At 54.9% G+C, this 19,647-nt stretch overlaps 1 protein-coding gene across 5 annotated transcripts in view; it reads right to left on the reverse strand.

Moving 5' to 3' along the window:
* Positions 1-19,647, reverse strand: part of NF2 (NF2, moesin-ezrin-radixin like (MERLIN) tumor suppressor) — a 46,363-nt gene that overhangs the window by 2,687 nt on the left and 24,029 nt on the right. Inside the window, exons 10-16 of one of the 5 annotated variants that reach the window (XM_050318283.1) lie at positions 18,472-18,585; positions 15,919-16,041; positions 15,349-15,566; positions 14,286-14,391; positions 9,319-9,446; positions 6,991-7,150; positions 5,273-5,317 (exon numbers count right to left, since the gene is read on the reverse strand). In XM_050318283.1, coding sequence (XP_050174240.1) covers positions 5,282-5,317; positions 6,991-7,150; positions 9,319-9,446; positions 14,286-14,391; positions 15,349-15,566; positions 15,919-16,041; positions 18,472-18,585 — 885 coding nt within the window. In that variant the 3' untranslated portion in view covers positions 5,273-5,281. Of the gene's footprint in view, positions 1-5,257; positions 5,318-6,990; positions 7,151-9,318; positions 9,450-14,285; positions 14,392-15,348; positions 15,567-15,918; positions 16,042-18,471; positions 18,586-19,647 lie in introns of all 5 variants that reach the window. The other 4 variants (XM_050318281.1, XM_050318282.1, XM_050318280.1 and 1 more) reach the window with 4 other exon arrangements.

The raw sequence follows: 19,647 nt of genomic DNA on the forward strand, positions 1-19,647 counted from the left end.
TCAGGACTGCTCCTGACTCTGCACCGGAGATGCTCTGCTGTGCCTGGAGGGAAAACCCTCCATTTTTTTTCTTTCTTTCATTGTTGTTTTCCTGGCTGTGGAGCACAGGCAGGGCTATCCTCGCTCCCATCCAGACCCGAGGGATGTGCTGGGGGAAGATGGGAAGAGCCCAGGGGAGCTCCTGGGGCAGCCTGACTCATCCCAGCCGGTGCTGTGGAGCCGGTGGGCGAGGGGAGCTCTCTGCAGGGAAATCCCACTCCCTCAGCACAGAACAGCCGCTTTTCCTCCAATTTTTGGTTTTGTTTTGTTTTTTTTAAGGACATGAAAGCAAGTTAGGAGAGCATCACCCTGTGCTGCCCTCTCCACAATCCACGGGGGGAAGAGGCTTCTCCAGCACCTCCAAAAACTCTCCACAGCCTCTGCATCCCCTTCTGCTGGCCAGGCGAGGGGAAATAAATCTCCCTCCCCGTAGCGTGGTGCTGCGCAGGGTGATTAAGAGGGAGTTATATTCTCGTCAGTGCGGAGAAAAGGAAGAAAAAAATTGATTTACAAGCAGTATTATGATAATCTCCTTCCTGCAGGAGGGAGGGTGGGCTCCCGATGCTCTACCAGAGCCATCAAGGAAAATTTAGAGGGAGAGAGGAGGCAGCGCAATTAAGCGGCCAGAGCTGGAATGAATCAAGATGTGAGGAAGGGAAGAGTCCCGCTCCCTGCATTCCTGTGCCGGGGCTCCTCCGAGCCTGCTGTTACCCAGCGCTGCTGGACTGATTTGATTTAGGAAAAACAAACAAAGCAAAGCAAGCCAATAAGTGCCTGGCAGGGAAAGGCGGTTTGGGGCAGGTAACCCAATAACTGCAGGCACAGAACCTCTGGGGGCTGGGAAAACCCGATAGAGGGACCCCCCCCGGGGCTCCCGTGAGCCCCCCGGAGCTGGGACCCTCCCAGGGGGCAGGGGAAGGGGCTGCAAATCGCATCAACCTGCCCCCAAGCCTCCCCCACAGATAAAGGTTTAAAATGGCCCATTTCCTTGCTGTCTCCTTGTTTATGCTGCAGCCTGGCCGGGCTGGAGGAGGGGCATAACACCTCCAGGGGTGCCACGCCACGCCGGGATGTGGGATATCTTCCTGCTGATGGGAAGGAGATCTACATTCCCTGCTACGCCGTCACCCAGCGCTGCTGATTTATTCCCCATTCGCCGCCCTGGTGCTTTCTCCCTCCCTGCCCAGTCCCCAGTCCCACCGGCCCGGTGGACTTTTCAATTCCCACATTTACTTTGGAACCCGACTCTTCCCGTTTTCCCCTCCCGGCTCCCGCCTCCCTCCCACGCTGCCGAGCACAACTGTCCCCCAGCCCCCGGCGCTTTGATGAGCCCCGTCTGAAAGGAGAGGATGACGCTCCATGTGAAGGAAACGCTTTTTTCAAAGGCAGCCACAGAAATAGCTGATAGCCCTGACGTTTCCTACTTTCCTCCCGTTCCCTGTAAACAAGGAAAAGGAGGCTGCCTGTGTGTCCCAGTTTTAACTGCCTGGGAGTTTCACTTCCCGGCTCCGAGGAGAACACGAAGGAAAGCGAACTTGGAAGGGACGTGGCCTCTCACGCAGGGGGGTGTGTGGGCAAGACCCACGTGAGATGGGCCTCCACCTCCTCCTGCACGTGGAAAATGCGTTCCCGGAGCTGCTCTGCTCAGCAGGTGTGTCCTGGCTCTCACCTGCACCCCAGACAGGTGCCAGGCAGGGTGAGAAGATGGAATCCTCACTCATCTTCTCCAGCCTCACAGCTCCCTGGGGAGCCCCTTGCTGGTGCTGTGTCCTCCCTGCAGCACACACAGCCTTCCCGTTCCTGGTGGGATGGGATTACACAGCTCTGCAGGAGACCAAACAGCACCTCATCCCTGTCCTGGGATCTGCAGGGAGGGATGGACCCACCAGTGGGCAGCTCAGCCTGCTCTGTCCCACCCAGGCTTCCTTCTTTTGCCCTTCCCAGAACATTCCCTGTGCTGGTCCCTTCCCTGTGCTGGATGAGGCTCCAGAGGCACAACAACATCCTCCTTCTCCCCACCAAACACTGGAGCAAACCAGACCCATTTCACACAGGGAAATGTGCAGTTCCAGAGGAAAGGAGTCCCCAGGAGATGACAGAGACCCCCCAAGACCTGTGAAAGTCCTCGAGGGCCAGGTGTCAATGATCCTTAGCACACAGCTCCCAGGAAAAGACGGAGAGGGAAGGTGTCTGCCCCAGCAGCAGCCTCCCAGAAACCTTCTGCCTGTCCAGATGATGAAGGAGCCTCATGACATTTGGGGGTGGCACATCCTGTCTGTGTGACACAGACTCGGCCAGCAGTGCCATCATTAACTCACCAGGGTCCTTACAGGGACAGAGCACAGCTCCAGGGTGGGAGGGAAGACAAATCCCCTGGGCTCTGCCTTGCTCATCCCTCTGTGCTTCCAGCTGGGAGCTGCTCATCCCCTAAACCTAAGGAGGACGATGCTGTGCCTGTAGGAAGGTGGTAGAACGGGACTGTTCGTGATGGAGGAACCCCAGACTGAGCTACTGGTGGTAACGGAGCAGATTTGGGGCAGCTCATCCAACCCCAAGTGCCTCGGTGACAGGAGAAAATCCTGCATCCACAGAATCACAGAATCCTGGAATGGGCTGGGTTGGAAGGGACCTTTAAGATCATCCAGTCCCACCCCCTGCCATGGGCAGGGACACCTTCCACCAGCCCAGGTTGCTCCAAGCCCCGTCCAACCTGGCCTTGGACACTTCCAGGGATCCAGAGGCAGCCACAGCTTCTCTGGGCAACCTGGGCCAGGGCCTCCCCACCCTCACAGCCAGGAATTCCTTCCCAATCTCCCATCTATCCCTGCCCTCTGGCAGTGGGAAGCCATTCCCTGTGTCCTGTCACTCCATGCCTTGTCCCCAGTCCCTCTCCAGCTCTCCTGGAGCCCCTTTAGGCCCTGCAAGGGGCTCTCAGGTCTCCCTGGAGCCTTCTCTTCTCCAGGTGAACCCCCCCAGCTGTCCCAGCCTGGCTCCAGAGCAGAGGGGCTCCAGCCCTGGGAGCATCTCCAGGATGACCATCAGCCTATCCGAGGGCAGCACAACCAGGATCAGAGCCAGGACAGGAGCCAGCAGGATCCACACGATCCCCATGGGCCCCAAAATGCTGCCCCAGGAGGGAGCTCCAGTCCCAGAGCTGCTGTGCCTGGGCAGAGCAGGAGCCACGTGAGAGCCTGGCAGGAGAGGCCGAGCCTGGCTGTGGCAGGACCAGAGGCTCAACGACAAAGCCGCTTGTCTGGGAACAGGCGTGGAGATTTGCTCCTTGCCTGGATACTTCAAAGGGCTTAAATCCCAGTAAATAAGCATGACTGTGCAAGAAGAAAGCAACTGGAATCAAAGACCTGATTGTGCTCTAGCAGCCTGTCCTGGGAGCTTTCCTACAGCAGAGGAGACGAGGGAGAAGTGGGTTTTTCACCCTCTGCCACAGCCTCAGTGACAAACCCTCCTGAATCGGAGCCAGCCGGAGCCACAGCTCCAGCCCACGGCGGGGAGCGCTGGGAGAAGGGAGAGCAGCTTCCCAATGAGGTGCTTGTGCTGTGCCCACAGAGCTCATAAAAAGGGATTAGCATGTTAACCACGTAATTAAACATGAAAAACTTCGCGGGCGTCTTCAAAGGCAGGCAACAAACCCCAGAGGTCACACTGCAGCCTCGCTGCGCAGCTGCTCTCGTCGGGAGGGCTCCTCCCAGGCACTGCACTGCTCCCAGCTGCTGGAATCGGCCTCCCACAAACTGCCAGGGCTTCATTTCCCCGCCTCCTGTTGAGCCCACAAGTGGATTTCACTCCAAATCCACCTGCCCTGGAGTTCCTCACACCAGACAGGACGGGACAGTGGGTTCCATCCATGGCCAGCCTTCCCTGAGATGTCCAACACGTCCCCCAAGGGGGTCCAGACCTGCAGGATCAGCTCTTGTTTCAGCCCCTTGGGAGCAGCTGCAGCTCCCAGAGCAGGCACAAATAGGGATTTACAGCCCCTGGAAGGGCTGGTTGTGCGGGAACAGCCCAAACCTGTGCTGGGCAAAGCATCCCCCTGCCTCTGCTCCCAGGCTCCAGAGGTGCTGGGAATTTGCTCTGCCATTTCCAAAAGCACTTCCCACCAGCTCTGCCACCTGTCATTGTGAGTGCCTCTATCCCAGGACCCACGATGCCTCTCCCCTTAGTGCCACCAACTCCAAACCTGCCCTTGGGCACTTCCAGGGATCCAGGGGCAGCCACAGCTTCTCTGGGCAACTTGTGCCAGGGTCTTACCACCCTCACAGCCAACAATTCCTTCCCCATCTCCCATCTAACCCTTCCCTCTGGCAGTGGGAAGCCATTCTTCGTGTCCTGTCCCTCCACCCCATGTCCAAAGCCGGGGTGTGCCAGAACCACACCGGAGGGAAGAGGAAAAGCTTAAAAGCTTCCCCAACTCATCCTCCCAAAGGAGGGAGTGGATGCTGTGCACAGACACTGCCTGTGGATTGAGGGCAAACCCTTGGAGGAAAGCAGGCTCCGGGAGGAAGAGACAAAGAATTAATGGAGCAGAAGCCCCCGGGCTGGAGGACCAGACATGTCCCTAAGTGTGGTGGTGACACCTCCAGCACAGCCCCCCTGGATCATCCTCAGGCACAGCCTGGCCCCAGAGCCACCTGCAGACATCACTTGTCCTCAATCCTCTGCTTTATCTTCCTGGGATACTTCTCCAACAGGCAGAGCATCCACGTGCTGCTCCGCTCTGAGACGGAGCTGTGCATTTTTAGCCTGTTGTGACAGTTTTGGCAGCAGAGCTGATGGGGTTTGGTTGGTTGTTTGGGTTTGGGTTTGTTTGTTTTTTTTCCTATGTCCTGAATTTCTTTCTGCAGCAAACAAGGGGGAAGGTGCTGATTTACTTCATTAAAGGAATCTTCAAAGGCTGCTCTGCACCTCCGACAGATTCCCAACCCCTGGCAGCAGCGCAAAAACAGGAATGCTGAATTATTTAAGTGTCTCTACCTGCACTCCCCCCCCATCAGGGTTGCCAACTCAACTTCTGCCAGGAAAGACACTTCCCAGCATGGAGGATCAGGTGTAAGAAGAAAGGCAGGGAGGCTGGGAATGCTCCCGAGGGAGGGAGAGCCGGGCAGGGCTGCCTGGACATGCTGGTGCCACCGCAGGGGAGGGCAGGCAAGCTCATGCACGGGTTAGTGTCACAGCCAGGCCCCATCACCCCCACAGAGAGTACCTTGGAATAACCTACTTGGAATTCTCAAATGCAGATAGGTCTTCTGCCCTGGGCTTGAGGCTAAACCAGCAAAATAAAAGGAACAACAACAACAACAAAGAGTGATCCTGTGTGGTGGGAGCCAGGGCACAGCTGAGCACTCTGTGCCTGCCCCGAGTGCTGGAGCCGCTCAGCAGCTCCCAGGTGAGGGTTGGGGCTATGGAAGGGTTGCTGAACTGCCATCCCATTCCCTGTGCCTCGTGTCTTCCTTCCCTTCACAACGGCAAAGACAAAAGCCCCGCTGACCCCCCGGGGCCAGGAACAGAGGGAGGCTGTAATTCCACTCTGATGTGCTCCACTAATAGACTGTTATTTGGGAACCTTTGCTCCTGTGCCGAGAGGCAGCAGCCGGGCACGGCCTGAGCTCCCCCCGGCAGGGAGGGGACAGGACGAGGCTCCAGCTTCAAAAGGAAGGCAGGGTGACAGCACCATGACAGCCCTGACAGCCACGGGAATGATTGCCCAGCCACCCTCTTTAAGGGAGACAAATGGAACCATCAGCTCTCTATGAACTGCTCTCTGTCAGAAGTGAAAATTTAGCAGCTTCTGTTTAAACCAAGGACTCAGAACACAGAGACAAATCCTACCCAAACCTACTGGGAGCAGAAACGCCTTCGGATTCTAAAATGACAAAAGGGGCTGTGAAGATTTTTATATTCTCTGCTCTGGTGTGACAGGAACCTGAATAGCTCCGGGCCAGCACGAGGAAAACGGAGAGTGAGCCCTGCTAGATTCATTTTCCTGCCCCAATTCAGTGATCACAAACTCTCAGCCATGAAAGTCAGCAAGAACTGGTATCTCCAAATCCTTTCAGACATAACTCCTGGTTGGGAGTAGTAAAGGGAGAAGGATTTGTTTTTACAGCCTGGAGTCGTTACCACAGCCTGCATCCCGTGCCACATGGATTTTCCAATCCTTCCCAAGGACAGAAAGCCAGCCAGGAAAAGCCTTTGCAGGGGAAAAGCCTTTGCAGGTGAGTGGGGCTGACCACCACATCCCACCAAACCCATCAGGGGTGTGACCCCAGCCCCTCACCACAGAGCCCACTTGGAAGAGCCAAAGGAAAAAGATGGGATGTAGGAATAAAGGAGGGGGGTTGCTGGGAGCCTTCAGGTGTGAGCCCCAGGCCAGCAGACCCAGCCCAGCCTAAATTTTTGGCTGAAGTGCCTCATTTCTGGAGGCAGGTCCCCAGCACGGGGGCAGAGGTGTCAGCCCTGCCAGCACAGGCTTTGTGTTAGTGACTGAAGCTGCACTGCAGGTTCCTCAAGAGACACTAAAAGAGAGGCCGAGCTTTTGGCTTTTCCCCCAGAGAGCCCACAGGTCAGGAGTGGGTTTGCCCTCATTATCCTACAAGCTCGAAGCTCGTAGGGAATGGGCTGCAACAGGCACAGAGGGCTTTTCCTGTTCACTGGGGGAGCAGAAACCTTCCAACAACAACCCTGCACAGGGTCAGCAAGACCTCCAGCCCTGGAGACCTTCCCATCCCTCCCCACAGCGCTGCAGAGACCAGGCTGGGTCAGGACCACCAGCAGCTGGAATTCTCTGTCCGAAGCTGAACGGCTGGGGAAGGACACCTAGATCCAACAGTTTTATTACCACAAGTATACCAAAGCTAACCCACAGGGCAGGGGGGTTTGGGGGGTTGTTTTTAAGGGGTTTCATCAGGGGAGATACAAACTGGAGCCCTCGGATACCTTTTTAATAGTGTTGTGCTTGCTGTTGCCTCTGCTGGCGTTCTCGTTGTGCAAGATATCCAGAGCTGTCTCCCTCTCCTTGAGCTTCAGCGCCTCGATTTCTGTCTTCAGCTCGTTCAGCTGCTCCTGCAGGTGTTTGCTTTTCTCCATGTACTCCACCCTAACACACACAAACAGCCCTGGGTCAGTGCTGACCACGACACCTGATAACAGAATTGTAACGGAAACACCCTTTCTTTGTCATTTCCAGCCCCTGGAACTGATAATATCAGTTTATAGCACACGGTGAACTACTGCAAGCAATTATTTGTTCCTTATTAAAGAAGTCCCAGACAGCCAACCCAACAATAAAACTGTAAACTGCATTATTATACAAAATTAAACCCAAGCTGGAGCTGCTGGGTGGTATTTTAAGCCTCCTAATTTCCAAGTGAAGCTGCCCCCGACACAGGCTGACACCACAGAGTGTTTAAGCAGTTACTCAGGAAAGCTCTACTCCCCTGCACCCTCTCCCAAACCAGCTCCCCAACTCAAGCCCACCAATCTTTCCAGTGAGGAAGGACCCTGATGTACCGACTTGTCATGTTTTAGAGGGATTCAGCTTGTAAAGTGTGTGGGTGCAAGTGCTGTCCCCAAAATATCAGGTATCTGGTAGACACACAGCATCCCTGGGAGAGAGAAAGTCTCCCAAAAAACAGAAAGAAAGGGGAAAAAACCCCAACCCATTCCCAAGGACTCAGCCTGAACTGCCTTCCACGATGAAACAGCAACTGGAAAAAAATCCCACCAGGAGCCTTGTAAGTGTGATTGAACCCCCTGAGCCAGGTCTGAGGGACAGCAGAGTGACAGGAACCCTTGGCAGTGCCAGAATTCGTAGTGAGGTTTGTCTCAGCACCCAGGGAAAGGGAACAGCCCCGGAGAAGTCAGGAAAAGCATCCTATTGCTTTCAGCACTTGGCAGAGCCAGCTCTCCCTGCTTAGGAGAAGCAGATGACCTAGTTAGGAACCTGGGTACAGAACCAGGAATTATCCTGTTATTTTCAGCTTCTATCTCTTTCCTTCTGGCTTCAGGAAAAGTTTTTAATCTCTGTCTCCAGCACAGAGGTCTGTGATTTCAGACAGGAGAGGGCACAGAGCAGAGGCAAAATAAAGCACCCTCTGGGATCCAGGGGTGTTTCATTCCAGCCCTGGGAAGTTGTGGCCGGAGTGGGATGGCAGAGCCCTCGCAGCTTTGATCTGTGACCCAATCGATGAACAAAGCACATTATTACTACAGAGATTAAAATCTGATCTGCTTTGATTTCTGCTCAATTGGTAATTTTGAAGGCTACACTCACACCCTCAGGAAAACACAAGATCAAAGCTCATAATCACTTCCAAACTTGCTGGCGAACACTTTTTATATATAAACATGACACGGATTCCAAGGAAAAGGGGTTAAAGCCCTAATGCAGGACCTTAGCACACACCTCACGTTCTCTGGACACACTGCAGTGCTCCAGCACCCAGCCTGCTGTTAACTCTTCCCACCACTGTGGGCCATTCCAGCCTGAACAGGAGCCAGGGCAACCTTTAGGAGAGGAAGAGGCTGGAGCAGGGCCTGAACTCAGCTGGGAGAAGGAGGCAGAGACACACCTGTGACACCAGGTCCCCACCAGGGAAATGATCAACCAGGAGAATCACAGAGTCCTTAAGGTTGGAAAAGCCCTCTGAGATCAGATCCAACCGTTCCCCAGCACTGCCAAGGCCACCACGGACCCCTGTCCCCAGGTGCCACATCCACACGGATTTTTAAATCCCCTCAGGGATGGAGACTCCACATCCCTGGGCAGCTGTGCCAGGGATGGGCAACCCTTTGGGTGAAGAAATTTTCCCAATATCCAACCTGACCCTCCCCTGGCACAGCTGGAGGCCGTTCCCTCTCCTCCTGTCCCTGTTCCCTGGGAGCAGAGCCCGAGTCCTCCCCAGCTCCCCCCTCCTGTCAGGGAGTTGCAGAGCCAGAAGGTCCCCCCTGAGCCTCCTTTTCTCCAGGCTGAGCCCCCCCAGCTCCCTCAGCCGCTCCTGCTGCTCCAGCCCCTTCCCAGCTCCGTTCCCTTCCCTGCACACGCTCCAGCCCCTCAGTGTCTCTCCTGTCTGAGGGGTCCAGAAGTGCCCCCAGGGCTGGAGGTGCCCCAGCAGTGGCAGCACAGGGAGGGCACTGCCCTGGGGCTGGGACACACCAGGGCTGGCACAGCCCAGGGCCCATTGGCCTCCTGCCCCCCTGGGCACACCTGAGGTCATGCCCAGCACAAACCCCACCCCGGGGCTGGCCGGGACGCGCTCCACGTACTTCTCCTTCTCGATTTCCATGGACAGCCTCTTCATGTCCGTGTCCTTGAAGTCGAAGGACAGGCTCTCACTGATGAGGTTGAAGCTTGGCAGGTCTGTGGGCAGCGCTGTTGTACTCGAGTTCATGGACTGCTAAAGAGAGAGCACAAATGAATCACCTCAGGCCACACAAATGGGGCTACAGCAGAGGTCAAATCACAGCAACACAAGCCCCGTGTCCCAAGCACCAGATCAGCCTGGAGATCCCCTTGCTCCGTTCCCAATTTGCTCCTCAGTTCAGAGCTATTGATCCTCTGGGACCTTCATTCTTTGCAGTAATAAAGAGGAGACAAAACACCACCTGCCTTCAAAACCTATTGACAAAACTTGCTAAAATCGAGGTTTTATCACCGCTGTGCCACTTGGGAGTCATCTGACAGTTATTTACCACTAAATCAGGCTGTTAAAGTTCAAGCTGTGAACAGGGGCAATGCAGGACCCCATGTGACAGCAGAGTCCTGCACTCCACTGCTCCCCAAAGCAAAGGCCAACGTGACCCCAGGGATGCCATTCCAGCAAGGTCCGTGGAGATGCACCAGCACATTTTTACCTTCTCAGTAATTTACAGTTCCAGGTGTTTAGGAACTGCTAGATCCAGTTGGAAATGCTGAAATAACACAGGGAATCACTCCTATCCCACCTGAGCAAGGACCTGGGACTTTCTTCCTCCTGCAGAATGCTGTGACACCCCCGCCGATACAAACGCCGATTTTATCTTCCCATGAAACAAAAATGACCCTTCTTCCTCTCAGTCAAAAACTCTGTCACACCTCTAACAAATGGGCTCATTAGGAGGACAGGAGAGGAGAAGCCCGATGGAGTCATCACTCGGAAGGTCGGATGAGGTGGCAAACAGGGCACACGTCAAGGGTGGCACGGCGGCATCAGGTGGGGCTGAGTCACAGCTGCTGCCAGCCTGCCTGGCCCTCCTCTTGGCATGTGAGAAATCCAGCACCCAAAAGGTCCCACACCTCCCTGCTGGATGCTCCTTCTTGCTTTAAGGCATTGGAATGGCCATTGGAATGGCACTGCTGGGTACCTGCCCCAACAAGTGACCCCCCCGAGCTGCAGCTGCAGCTGCTTCTTTCCTTCCCTCCTTTCTCCTCTCTGGGATCCTCCAGGCACTGTTTGCAGCTAGGTGTGCTTCAACAAGACCTGCTAGCACTGGGGTGACAGATTTACTCTGCACAAGAACCTGGCTCTTCCCTCACCACCAGCCTGGAATTCACAAACAGCCAGGGCTCAATCCCAGGTTGCTTTCCCTGGACAAACCTTAAAGGGACAACATTTCATCCACCTGCAGAGCTGGAACACAAACACCTGGTACAAACATAAACAAGGCAGCACCTAAAGCTGCACTTGGCCTGGCTGGAGCATTCCAGATGACAAGGAAACTCAATTCCTTCCTCCCCTGCTAGAACGGAACACAAACACATTAATTCTGGAGCAGGTGCTGGAAGGGATGGCACAGTCCCTAAATTCCAGTCTCAGAGGGAAGGGGACAGGTCTGCCAAAGCACTTAACTGATTTAAATACTTGCATCCCATTGACATTCAAGTCCCTTCCCTGTAAGGCACACAGGTGTTCCCAAAGCCCTTCCCACGTGAGGTTCTCCCATCCCCACTGTACAGGGAGCCAGGACCATCCCAGCCTGCTGGCCTTCAAACAACCTTTAGCCTGGTTTTGTTTCAGCACAAGCTCGTTGAGTTTTGTTTTTAAACCCCCACAAACGGCAGCAGTAAGGGTTGAGCATGAATTCAGCTGCTGCAGCCATTAAGTTTGGAGACAATTTGTCAGGGTTGCTACAGGCGCTTCCTTCCCTTCCCTCCTTGCTCTGTCACAGAGCAAGGGAAAAATGGTGGAGGAGTCCAAGAGCAGCAGGAGTGAGGGAGAACAAGGAAAAAGCAAAGAAAGAGCAGGTTGAGGGCTCTCAAAGGCACAGGCTTGATATGTGGAGCAAAGCATTTCATAAAATCATGGAACGGGTTGGGTGGGAAGGGACCTCAAAGCCCATCCAGTCCCACCCCCTGCCATGGGCAGGGACACCTCCCACTAGCCCAGGTTGCTCCAAGCCCCGTCCAGCCTGGCCTTGGACACTTCCAGGGATCCAGGGGCAGCCACAGCTTCTCTGGGCAACCTGGGCCTGGGCCTCCTGGAGGTCTCCCTGGAGCCTTCCTTTCTCCAGGTGAACCCTCCAGGCTGTCCCAGCCTGGCTCCAGAGCAGAGGGCTCCAGCCCTGGCAGCATCTCCGTGGCCTCCTCTGGACTCTCTCCAGCAGCTCCACATGCTCCCTGTGCTGTTCCCCAGGGCTGGAAGCAGCTCTGCAGGGGGGTCTCAGCTGAGGGGGCAGAGGGGCAGGTCCCTGCTGCACATTCCCTGCCATCTGCAGTTCCCCTGGGCAGGCCTTGCAGCAGGTGCCAGGGATTTTTAATCCAAGGAGCCCTGGGGTGATAAAGGGGACACGGATCCTTTCCCGTATGTGTTTCCTCACCTGGAACAAACTGCATAACCCTGTTACTGCATTACAGCAATTTCCTGCTGTTAATAGAGGCAAGCACCGTGCTGACAGCGGTCATCCCTCTGCTCCCTCTGGAATACAGAGCGAGGCAGTGGATCCGGGGGAGGCACAGAGCGAGGCAGGAGGTTTCCCCTGCAGGGAGAGCTCCTCCTGTTGCTGCCACTGCACCGCTCCAGAGTTTGGGAAAGCCCAGAACAGCCCCTCACTGCTCCCAGGGGATCAGAAGAGGGATGACTGCCTTCCTCTGGCCAGGAGTGGCACCCGAAGGGCAGTGAAGGAGCCGAAGAGCCGCCACCAAGTCCATCAGGAATGAATTGTTCTCCAAGCCCTGATGTCCTGAGACTCAGCTCCACGTCTTACCTCTCATGCATCACCCCCCAGTGACATCATAAAAGTAGCCTGGCCTCCAAGGACTAAAAAGACACTGAAACAAGATTTAAAGAACCAGGGCTTTTACTGCAGCACAGAGTTAATGGATGGACTCTGTGGATCCCTTAAGGGTCTTTTCCAACCCAAATGATTCTACATCCATCCACTCCCCCTTTCCTTCCCTGCTCTTGTTCCCCCAAAGGAAGTCCTGCTTAGCTCCCAGTGCCAGGGGACGACCCAGCAGAAGTCTGGGACCATGGAAAAGAACAAGCCCAACATTACACCCTCTTTAAGGGATGCAGGAGCTGGAATCCTGCACCATGTGGCAGAGATGCCATTTACCCGAGGGACACAACTTCCCAAAAACAGCTTTCAAAACGGGTTCCCTCCATGTTCTGGCAGGGGAGGAGGCTCACCCCGATCCAGGGAGGTGTAACAGGGGATAGAAGAGCCCAGCAAGGTGTTGTTACCTGGATAAGGACATGCTGGTCACACCAGCCTCCTCCTGACCTTGGAAAACAACAGGCATGGAGTCAGAGCAACCACGGCATGGGGAGAGGGGCAGGAGGAGCAGAGCTGCACAAGGGGACCCTGACACCCACGTGGGGAGAGGAAAAAACACATCCCTTCCCTGCTGGCCCTGGCAGCCGTGTCTGGGAGGCCAAGGCTCTTTAGGGAAGGGAGAGGACACAGCCCCATGTGTCTGGAAGTGACAGTTCTGCCTGAGCTGCCTCCAGGCAGATGCAGCTGGAGGGGTGGAGCTGAGTTCCAAGCAATCCCACAACATTCCCACTAATGAGGCAGGAACAGAGACACCCAGCTGCTCCCCAGCACTGGGATTTCGGCAGGGGCTGACTGGTTTGACTAAGGATGGACATGGAAACACCAGGGAACGTGGATGTGAAAGAGCTGCCCAAACTCCATGCTGGGTTGGTGCAGCCACACAGCCCAATTCCACCCCTCCTGTGCAAAGTTAAACCCAGAATTAAAGAGCTGGTGCCTCCCAGATTCCCAGTGAATCGTTAAATACGCAGCACTCCAAAGCTGGGCTTTATCCAGCACTCACTTGAGTGAGTGTCCCATAGCTGAGAGCACCTCATTATTTCCCATCACCGATATTTTTACCAGCTCCAAATATTCCTGCAGGGAACTCCAGAGAATTGGGATGAAAAGATGCTTCATCTCAATCCCTCTGCAATCTGCTCCCCTAAAGCTTCCAGGGCAGGGGGCAGGAGCCTGCAGGTACAACCACAAACCTCAGTGCTGGCGGCTCCGTAACTCCCACGTCCATCTGTGGAGCCTATCCCTGATGCTGCAATCCCGAGCAATTCCCTTTCCCCAAGCCAGCCAGGCAGCAGCTCTGGCAGGTGTGAGCTGCAGGGAGGGGGTGCCTGATGGGGTCTGCAGGTACAATCAGCGAAGCAGAGGAAAGGAAGTGCCAGACAGATCAGAACAATGGTCACTTAGTCTGGCGTTTTGGCCCTGGCAGGAACCGGGACCAGATGCTTTGGAGGAAGGTGTGAAATCCTCTTAATGGGCAATTATGGAATAATCTCTCTTCAAGGAAGTTTTTGCCCAGCACATAAAGGTCCAGTTTATGCCCAAAGAATGAATTTAACAGGCTCTGAACAATGTTTATCCCACCTAACAAGAATAAGGACATACTTAACTCTATTTTAAAGGCTAGTGCTGAGCTGGTGCTCTCCACACGTGCAGGCAAAGCACAGCTCTGACACGGCTGTTAAATTGGTTTAAAATTTGCTGCTTTAATTTCAGCAGCAGCTCCTTTGCTCTTGCAGCAAGAGGTGGGTGGGAAATGAAAAAAGAGCAAAGAGATGTGCTGGGTGAGGTGCCGGGATGAAAAGGGCAAGGACTGCTCAGGGTTTCTGAGCAGCAGTGAGACAGCTCAGCCCCTCCACGGATGGGATGGAGAATCCTTAGATCTGGAGATGGATCTCTGGAGAATTCCACAGCCTCCAGGCTATGGAGGAGGGCACATTTAGGGGCTGGGAACTGGGGAATACAATCTAGATCTCTCTTACTGTGTAGGATGACTTGCTGGTGATCTCCAGGAGCTTCTGCTTTGCTCTCCGCTCCGACTCACGAGCCTCCTGAAGGTCCTGCTTGAGCTGATCAGCCTCCTTTGCCCTGCAAAGACAAGCAGCAAACAGCAAATATCACACTGGGGCTGAGAGGAACGAGCAGATGGAGAAGCAGGATCCCAGTGGAGGTGCGGAATCGGCTGGGATTTGTCCCACAGCAAGACCTGAACAAAGAAACCACTCGAGGAGGGGAAATGGCAGAACCTCTGCCTTGTGGGACATTGATTAGCTCCCAAATCCAGGCCATGGAAGGGCAGCTCTGAAACGGGCTCTGTGTGAGCATCAGTGAGCGAGGCTGAGGGCTGGGAAGGGTGCTAAGACAGCAATTCTAGAAACAGTATTTACCCTCGAGGCCTAAGGACCCCCAGAAGGAGAAAGCCAAAGGAGGGAAGGACGTTTTCTCTGCTGGATTGAGATTTGAGTGGAGACTTCACGCGACAGAGACCAAGGCAGGAAGAGAAGGAAAAGGGCAGTGCCCATCCAAGCAGAAGGGCTGGCACCAGGCAGGCTCTCACAGGGAAAGGAGTAATCAGTTGGAAGGAAACAAGACTGATCTTTTACTTGCTCGCTACCAAATGCACCCTGGGACCTGGGCTCAGCTTTTAACAGGGAGCAAAGACTCCAGGAGCTGGGGAGAGCTCAAGGCTAACCTAGAACAGAGTTCAGGGCTGGGAAGGGGAACCCAACAACTGAGAGACAAGTAGGGGAATAAAGAGAGAATAAGGATCTACCATCCAGGGGAAAAACAAACCCAGGTGCCATTAACGGTGTCAAAGACTTTGGGGAATGAAGGGTGTGGGGGGTGTGTTGCAGAAAGCACCCAAAAGCAGAGGTGGCTTTTGGAGAGGGGAATCAGCTGGGCCACAGGGCTATTTGCTGTGTGGGAGACCGAGGGCTCCCTGCACATTGTCAGAGGGATAACTGCAGGCAGGAGCTCCTCCCAGCTAAGGTAGAAGGGGGTGGGAAGCCAAGCAGAGGCAGCTGGAAGGTTGTACCCTCTGACCTCCTCTCCGACTCCTCGGCCATTTTCAGAGCCAACATCTCAGCCTCCAGCACCTTCTGCTCCATCAGCCGCTTCTCCTCCTCGGTCCGGATGGCCGTGGCTTTGATCCGCTGCATCTCCTGCTCGGCCTCCGCCGCCTTCTGGGCCAGGAGCTTGGCCTCCTCCTCCGTGATCTGGGCCTTCTCTGCCAGCAGGTCTGCTGTCTCCTCGGACCTCATCTGGCAATGCAGGCACATGAAGCCTTTTATTGCACTCCACGTCCCCCCAAATGCGCTCTCAGCCCCCGGGGCAGGGCCGGGAGCTGCCAGCACGGTCCATGGAATCCCTCCCTTCCAGGAAAGCCTGCTGCCAGGGCCTGCATGTGGCCAGGCTCTGTCCCAAATCATCCTCTTTGTGCTCCTCCCAAGCAGCCCAGCAGGATGGAATAGCTCCATCCAGCCTCCTGCTCACTGTGCACTGGCAGCAGTCTGGGAGCAGCCACGGTCACAGTGCACTTCCAAAAACACTTCCACAGTGGAGAGAGCGAGGAGCAGCTGCAGTGCCTCGGGAAACAGCCTCCCAGGGACCTACCAGAGCCTCGTTGGCCATTGTTGCCTCCTCCTTTAACTGCATCAGCCTCCTCTCCAGCTCATCCCTGGTCCTCTCAGCCTCTTCTCTCATTTGCTTCTCCCGTGCCAGGCGCTGCCTTTCCATCTGGGAAAAAGGGATTGGGGAAAGGGAGGAGAAAAACACACGTTAGGAAGGCTTTCCATGGATGAGGAAGGGTCACAGGTGGGGGAAGGAGCACAGGGCTGTGCTGCTGCCTCCTCTCTGCGTATGGACATGGGGCATGTCCCTGGGTTGGGGTGACCTGACCCATGGAATAGAATCATGGAAACAAACCACTCCCCGAGCACAGCCAAGGCCACCACATCCCCAGATGCCACATCCACACGTTTTCTGAACATTTCCAGGGATAGTGATTCCACCACTGCCCTGGGCAGGCTGTTTGATGACCCCTGCTCCCCTGAAAAGTGCCATTCCGGACACAATTCTCATCCTCTGACCAGGCTGTCACCCACACCTTGCAGGTGACGATGTCCCCTGACAGTGTCCTGGGCCGAGTCCCAGGGCAGACCTGGACAAGAGGGGTCCAAGATGTGTCTGGACTTTCTTGCTGCAGGGCTGGGCTCAAAGGTTTGGGTTTGCCTGAAGCAGGAGAAGCTACTGGATTTTAAGGGCAGTCCGAGGGCATCTTCCACACATCCAATACAGGCCCTGCCCGTGGCAGGAGGCTGAAGGACCTTCTGCTCAGCCATCTAACCCAGCACGCTGGAAACTTCATTTCCATTCCTTCAGAGGGAGGTCACACAGAGGGACACCACCCCTGGCAATTCCTCGACACAATAAACCCTCTCCCTGCAGCTCAGCTTCCAGGAATCAGCAGCTCTTCTCCACGAGGGGAAGATCCAAGCCACCAGAGTCTGCCAGCTCTTCCCAGAAGTGCTGCTGTGCCCAAGCACTGCCCCTGCACCAGCCCAGCGCCCAAGGGAGCCATCGGGCTCATTAACACGCCGAGTTTAATCCCTCCGATCCCACGGGGACGGGCATTATAAATATCCACGCCGCAGCCAGGACAGGAGACCTGCTGGGTTTAATAAGGGAAGGAGGAGTGACAAGCCACATTTCTCTGCTCCTTGGAGCCCAGCTGAGCCCTGAGAGCGGGACGCCCACTGCTCCAGCCGTTCTGCTTCCCTCTATTAACGGTTCCCCTCGTTAATTATCATTATAATCTGCGTCCCGCTCGGGACTTCCATTAACAAGAATTCCTGGTATAAAAGGATTATCGGGAGCCAGTTAGCAACTGTGGGAGGGAGGAGGAAGCAGGGGAGATGGGAGATAGTGGCTGGCTCGGGAGAGGATGGCCAGCCCAAGCAGGAGCCTGACTTTTTCACGGAGCCCAAGTGCTCTGGGTCTGGGAGCTCATGTGAGGTGTTAAGTTGCTGCTTCCCCAACTCTCCCAGGAGCCCAGTTAAGCACAGGATCTCAGGTCTTGCTGCAGTTACCCAAATACACCAAAAACTCACAAGACTGGAAAACCTAAAGACTCTTGGAATCATTAAGGCTGGAAAAGCCCCATAAGATCAAGTCCAACCATAACCCAGAACTGCTGTGTGCCCATAAAACCCCAGGTGGCACATCCATCTCTGAACGCTGCCAGGGATGGTGACTCCACCACTAATGGTCTGACTTAGTGGTCTTAGATGGCTTTTCCAACCTGAATGATTCTATAAAGCCAAGTTCTCACTGACCAGAGGAATCCCTGTGGGAAGCAAGAAGCTCCCCCTCCCCAGAGGAGCTGGCCATGTTACCTTGCTGGGACTCACCTCCTGTCCCCCCTGCCACCCCACAAGTCACAGGAGGGAGAACTGCTTTGGGAAGTGCCTGAAGGACAAGCCACATCCCATCTCCAGGCCAGCTGAGCACCTCAACACCACACAAGCACCTCTGTGGACACACTCACACCCAACAATGCATCAGCTCTGTGAGCACCAGACCCTCCTGGTTTCTCCTGCTCCGGCTTCTCCTGCTCCGGTGTTATTGGCTTCACTGCCTAAAGGGCCATTTATATTCCGAGCACCAGTGCCCAGATTAGCTGTGTGGGTTTCAGTGAGTAGAAAAGGTCCACGAGCAGAAAACAATGATTCATACAATTCAATTTGCTGATCTCTGCTCGCCGGCCACACGCCGCTGCCTCCGCCGCGACCTGCGGCTCCGAGAGGAGCCCGGCCCCAAATTAACATGCAGGCTGCACAGCCCGGCACGGGGCGTGCATTCCATCACCCTGCAATTAGGGAACGAGCGAGCCAAAGAGCTCAGCTCCCCCTCACAGCCCCTGCTCCAAGTTTTTCCGGCAGGAAAACACTTGTAGGCACCCAGAGCAGCTTCTCCCTCCCGGCTTTGGTCCCAGGTTAGGGGATGGACTCAGGGGGCCATCAACCTGCAGAGGCAAGCTGAGAATGACTGCTGAGCTGGGAGAAGGCTACTAAGAAAGGTTCAGCTGGGCCTTCCCTGGAAGCTGCTTTGACGTCGTTCATTTGCATTCCTGATTTTGGCTCGCTCGTTATGGGAGATGTGGCTCACCTGCTTCCTGGCCTTCTCCTCCCTGGCCTGTGCTTTCATCTGCTGGACCTCCAGAGAGTCTGCCTTCCTCCTCCTCATGAAGAGGTCGTGGTTCCCAATGCACAGCTGAAGGATCTGTTCCAGTCAGGGGTGAAGAGCGGAGAGAAACAGCTGTACACACGTGATGGCGAGGAGGTGGTTTGTATTCTTGACACACAGGAACACCAGAATTGCTCTGATTTGGTGCTTGTTAGTGCTTCCACCCACTGCTCTCAAACCACTGCGAGCTCTCAGGAGGGGCAGGGAGCCAAGTCCCACACCAAACACCAGCTCCTGGGTAGCAACTCTCTGCAGAGACCAATTTTCTGTGCCTCCAGCACAGCACAGCTCTGGCATGTTTTATACCCACCCTAAAAAGGCAAGAAGCCAAGTAATGAAATAAGAACTTCTCCAGCTCTGCCTGGTTCTCACTAAGCCCCTTCTTTAGGTTCAAGATGAACTTGTGCCTCCTCCCAGCTGCACGTTGAAAGCACTGAGATTAAAAAACAAATTAAAAGGAGGAAAACCACTTTTCATCTTGGAAAAACAGAAGGCTTATCAAAAACTTCCTTGGACATCTTCAGATGCCTTTGCTGAGGGGTTCTGAGCACCAGTGCAGTTCCCTCTGGTAAGGACAAGGGAGGTGGCAGTGCCAGAGGAGGGTTGGCACAGGGTGGATATGCAGAGGAGTAAAAGCTTATTTTGGCAATAAAAATAGAGTTCTAAACTCAGATTCTTTTCTAAAGGACTGATTCACACACCCTTCTTCCATTTCATAGAATCCTAAAATGGTTTGGGTTGGAAGGGACCTTAAAGATCATTTCCCATTCCACTCTCCTGCTACGGGTAGGGACACCTTCCACCAGCCCAGGCTGCTCCAAGCCCTGTCCAACCTGGCCTTGGACACTTCCAGGCACCCAGGGGCAACCACAACCCAAGTGATAAATGACATTTCCCAAGCCTCAAATGACTTCTCTGGAGTGAGAGGAGTTTCAGCACAGCGAAGCTGATGAGGCCTCTGGGAGGAAGCCCCACATGAAGCCCAGGACAACTTACAAGCAGGACAGCAAAGATCCCTGGGGGACTTAATGGATGCACACCCAGAACAGCAGCCAGAGCTGGTCTCCAACAGGGATGCTGAACCCAAAGTAGCCCCCT

This window comes from Myiozetetes cayanensis, unplaced genomic scaffold (genome assembly GCF_022539395.1).
Source record: "Myiozetetes cayanensis isolate MyiCay16 unplaced genomic scaffold, myiCay2020 scf21, whole genome shotgun sequence".
Taxonomy (NCBI): Eukaryota; Metazoa; Chordata; class Aves; order Passeriformes; family Tyrannidae; genus Myiozetetes; species Myiozetetes cayanensis.